Here is a 2,935-nt window from a genome sequence, read left to right as displayed (position 1 = left end):
GTGCAGGAAAGGGCACACTTAGGCCTCCATGGGCCCATTGTGATACCATATTAATAACCGCCTAAGTCGAAAACCCTGAATTCGATAAAAACGTTTTAAACATTTGGATTGTAACGTTCCTTATGGGGAAACCAAATATGTTCGTCTATAACTTTTTAAATAGCCCAGCTGGCGAGATGGGGATTTCACATACACATGGAATAGTAGTTGCAGAATACGATAGCATATATAACTCAATTCCTTCCTAAGTCGACTTAGGCGGTTATTATTTATGACCAGAGATATTATTACGATTTGCATTGTGGTTGCCGCAGTGGCAGATATTAACCCAGCAACGAGAATGTTCAGATCCTAATAATGTGGAGAAAAAGACTTTTTTGACCATACATTAATGACTTCAACGATCACTAAACAGCTTTTATTCCATATTTGTGGGTATTGCGGACTCTTATTCGAAATTCCAATATTTCAGTACCGAGTATCGTAAGTATGGGATACTTTTTAAGTCGGTATCGAGTATCCATCAATACTTAAAAGTACCGACTCAGCACATCACTAGTCGGTTGGGGGGAAAAGAAGGGCAAACCGTTGGGATTAATTAATAAAATTGCTTATTTTAATGTACTTGAAAAAATACACTTACTATTTTTAGATACGATTTTATATTTTATGCAGACGAGTAGTCATGTATAAATTTCTATATGTATTATCATTTTGTAAATACAATAAAATACAAGCTATTATTATTTTAGTGCATGGATATGTATGTATCTAAATAAATGCATATTAGTATCTAGTCATTTATAGTCCTCGGAATATGAATGCTTTAAATTTAACCGATTATCTTTCAAAAGGGAACTTTTGACAATTTCATACTTTCTTTGTGATTCCTCGTGTGTCAAGGTTAGGCGCTGCTGTACCATTCGCTTATGTAAAGCGATGGTATTGACTTGGTGTACAAGTTTCTCATACGTATAGTTATCAAACTGGCCCTCAAATTTATTTAGAAATCGATTTAACGATTTGTCTTCCACAGTAAGCTGTAAAAAAGATAGTACAATTCAAATTACAATAATATTTGAAAATTACGCTTACATCTTCGTACTGACGTTGAAGATTATTTAACAATCCTACAAAACGAGTTTTAAGGTCGTATAAGCATGCATTATAAGCTGCCCATGATTCTTGATACGATAATGCCCGATTCTCATAAGGTACTAAATAGGGCGCTAGGAAATCTGCTGGTTTTGTTAACATGTCCAATTTAAAATTCTCCTCTTCAGTTGCCTGAAATAATAGAAAAGTTTTCTCTTTGAAAATAAGGAAAAATTGTTTAAAAATGTTAAAATTTTATGAAAGGGGTTTACTTTTCTTTTTTTTTTGTAACCTAAAGTAGTACAATCAATCTGGCTCTACATGTAGGTGTACCTGGAAAAAATTCAACACAGGATTAAAATTGTAACATGTTCTTCAGAAAAAAACTTTTATCCAAATAAGAAAATGTTGTATCTCTAAATTTGACAGGAAATATTTTTAGTGAATTAAAAACTATTGGGAATTACCACATCGCTGCTATTAGCACTGATTTGGTAATCCAAAGTACTACCACTTCTTGCATTTTACATTTGTCTACATATTTGCGTGTCAGTGCTTATAGCAGCGAAGCGCTGTTTCCCAATAGTTTTTAGTTAATTAAAAATATTCCCTGTCAAATCTAGAGATACAACATTTTCTTATTTTGATTAAAATTGTTTTCTGAACAGCATTGTACCATTTTTATCCTGAATGGATTTTTTCCACCTTAAGCGCCCTTTTCTCATGTAGCCTTTAATTTAAAGCTCACTTTATATGTAAAGGTTACTTTAAAATATATGAGACATTAGCGGTACTCACTTTCCGTAGCATTTTAGGTGTAAAGTTGCTACGTAGCAATCTAGCACGCATTTTGTTGTTGGAAGAGCAACAAAACATGTGGTAGATTGCTACGTAGCAATTTTACACCTAAAATGCTACTCAACGTGAGCTCCCCTATTATTTTGCATATGGGACACCGCACCACCACACTTTCGATTGGCTTAAAATTTTTTTAATGGGTTCTATACATGAAATAAGCCAACACGTATTCGAGGAAATTTTTTTGAATTTTTTTTTTCATCGGAGATATCATCTGTCAAAGTTTGCATTTTTCGTGATTCTGAATAATCATGTACTTCTCCAAATCGTTATAACTCGGGTTCTGCTCATCGCACAGACTTCATCCTAACGTCGTTTTAAAGCTAAAGTAACGTGCTTAACACCTCTATATATATGATGGTGAAGATTGTCCTAAAGCTAACTTATCTATTAACTGCTGAACTATTTGAAGTTCATTTGCATAGTGAACACCAGTAAATTAGGGATCTAAAATTCTACCATCGTAATCCTTGTTTAATTTTCTATAAAAAAAACGTGGTTCAAAAAAATGGGGCTTTGTCAAGAACTATTTCTAAAATATTTTTCTTTATGACGAGATGGTTTATTTTGTGGGAATCAACAATTCTTTGTAGTTTATTTTCGAAAACTTATGATGAGATATATTTAGTAAGGTGTTAAACATCGGGTTTTTGCAAAAAGTAAAATTGTATTGCAGATTTCGATAGATTACCTATCCGGAAATAATATTTGTACGGCAAGATTTTTCTGTAAGGTGACATACTCCTAGAAATGGGCGTGGCAATTGCAGACCAAAAGTTTGCAAGACGCAAATTTTATTGCGGATTTCGGCAGAATATCGCTTCGTTAAAAACATTTGTTCCACAACTTTTTGAATCCATATAGATATTCTGGTGGAATCCACAATAAAGTCTAAATTTATGACCTTTGGTTTTACTTGATTTCGGTTTATAGAATACTAGCTTATACCAGCGGGTTTCAACCAGCGCTTTTATACAAATAG

General features: G+C 33.3%; 1 protein-coding gene across 1 annotated transcript; it reads right to left on the bottom strand.

Annotated features, from left to right (window-relative positions):
* Window positions 1–797: 797 nt before the first annotated feature.
* LOC118756416 (coiled-coil domain-containing protein lobo-like) lies at window positions 798–1,905 on the bottom strand. The gene is made up of 3 exons (XM_036491182.1): window positions 1,894–1,905; window positions 1,096–1,287; window positions 798–1,040 (listed from the first exon to the last, which is right to left on the bottom strand). The coding sequence occupies exons 1-3, from the start codon at window positions 1,903–1,905 to the stop codon at window positions 798–800; spliced, it is 447 nt and encodes a 148-aa protein (XP_036347075.1).
* Between the last annotated feature and the right edge of the window lie 1,030 nt (window positions 1,906–2,935).

This window comes from Rhagoletis pomonella, unplaced genomic scaffold, assembly GCF_013731165.1.
Source record: "Rhagoletis pomonella isolate Grant_MI unplaced genomic scaffold, Rhpom_1.0 Rhpom_scaffold_10210, whole genome shotgun sequence".
NCBI lineage: Eukaryota > Metazoa > Arthropoda > Insecta > Diptera > Tephritidae > Rhagoletis > Rhagoletis pomonella.
The sequence above is the reverse complement of the archived record's forward strand: the minus strand, read 5'-3'. Positions and strand labels throughout refer to the sequence as shown.

What these genes read in the sequence shown, in the direction of transcription:
- LOC118756416 (XM_036491182.1), bottom strand. An exon ending in TTCAACGTCAGTACGAAGAT is followed by an intron (nt 1,041 to 1,095) that starts GTAAGCGTAATT and finishes TCTTTTTTACAG; the next exon opens with CTTACTGTGGAAGACAAATC.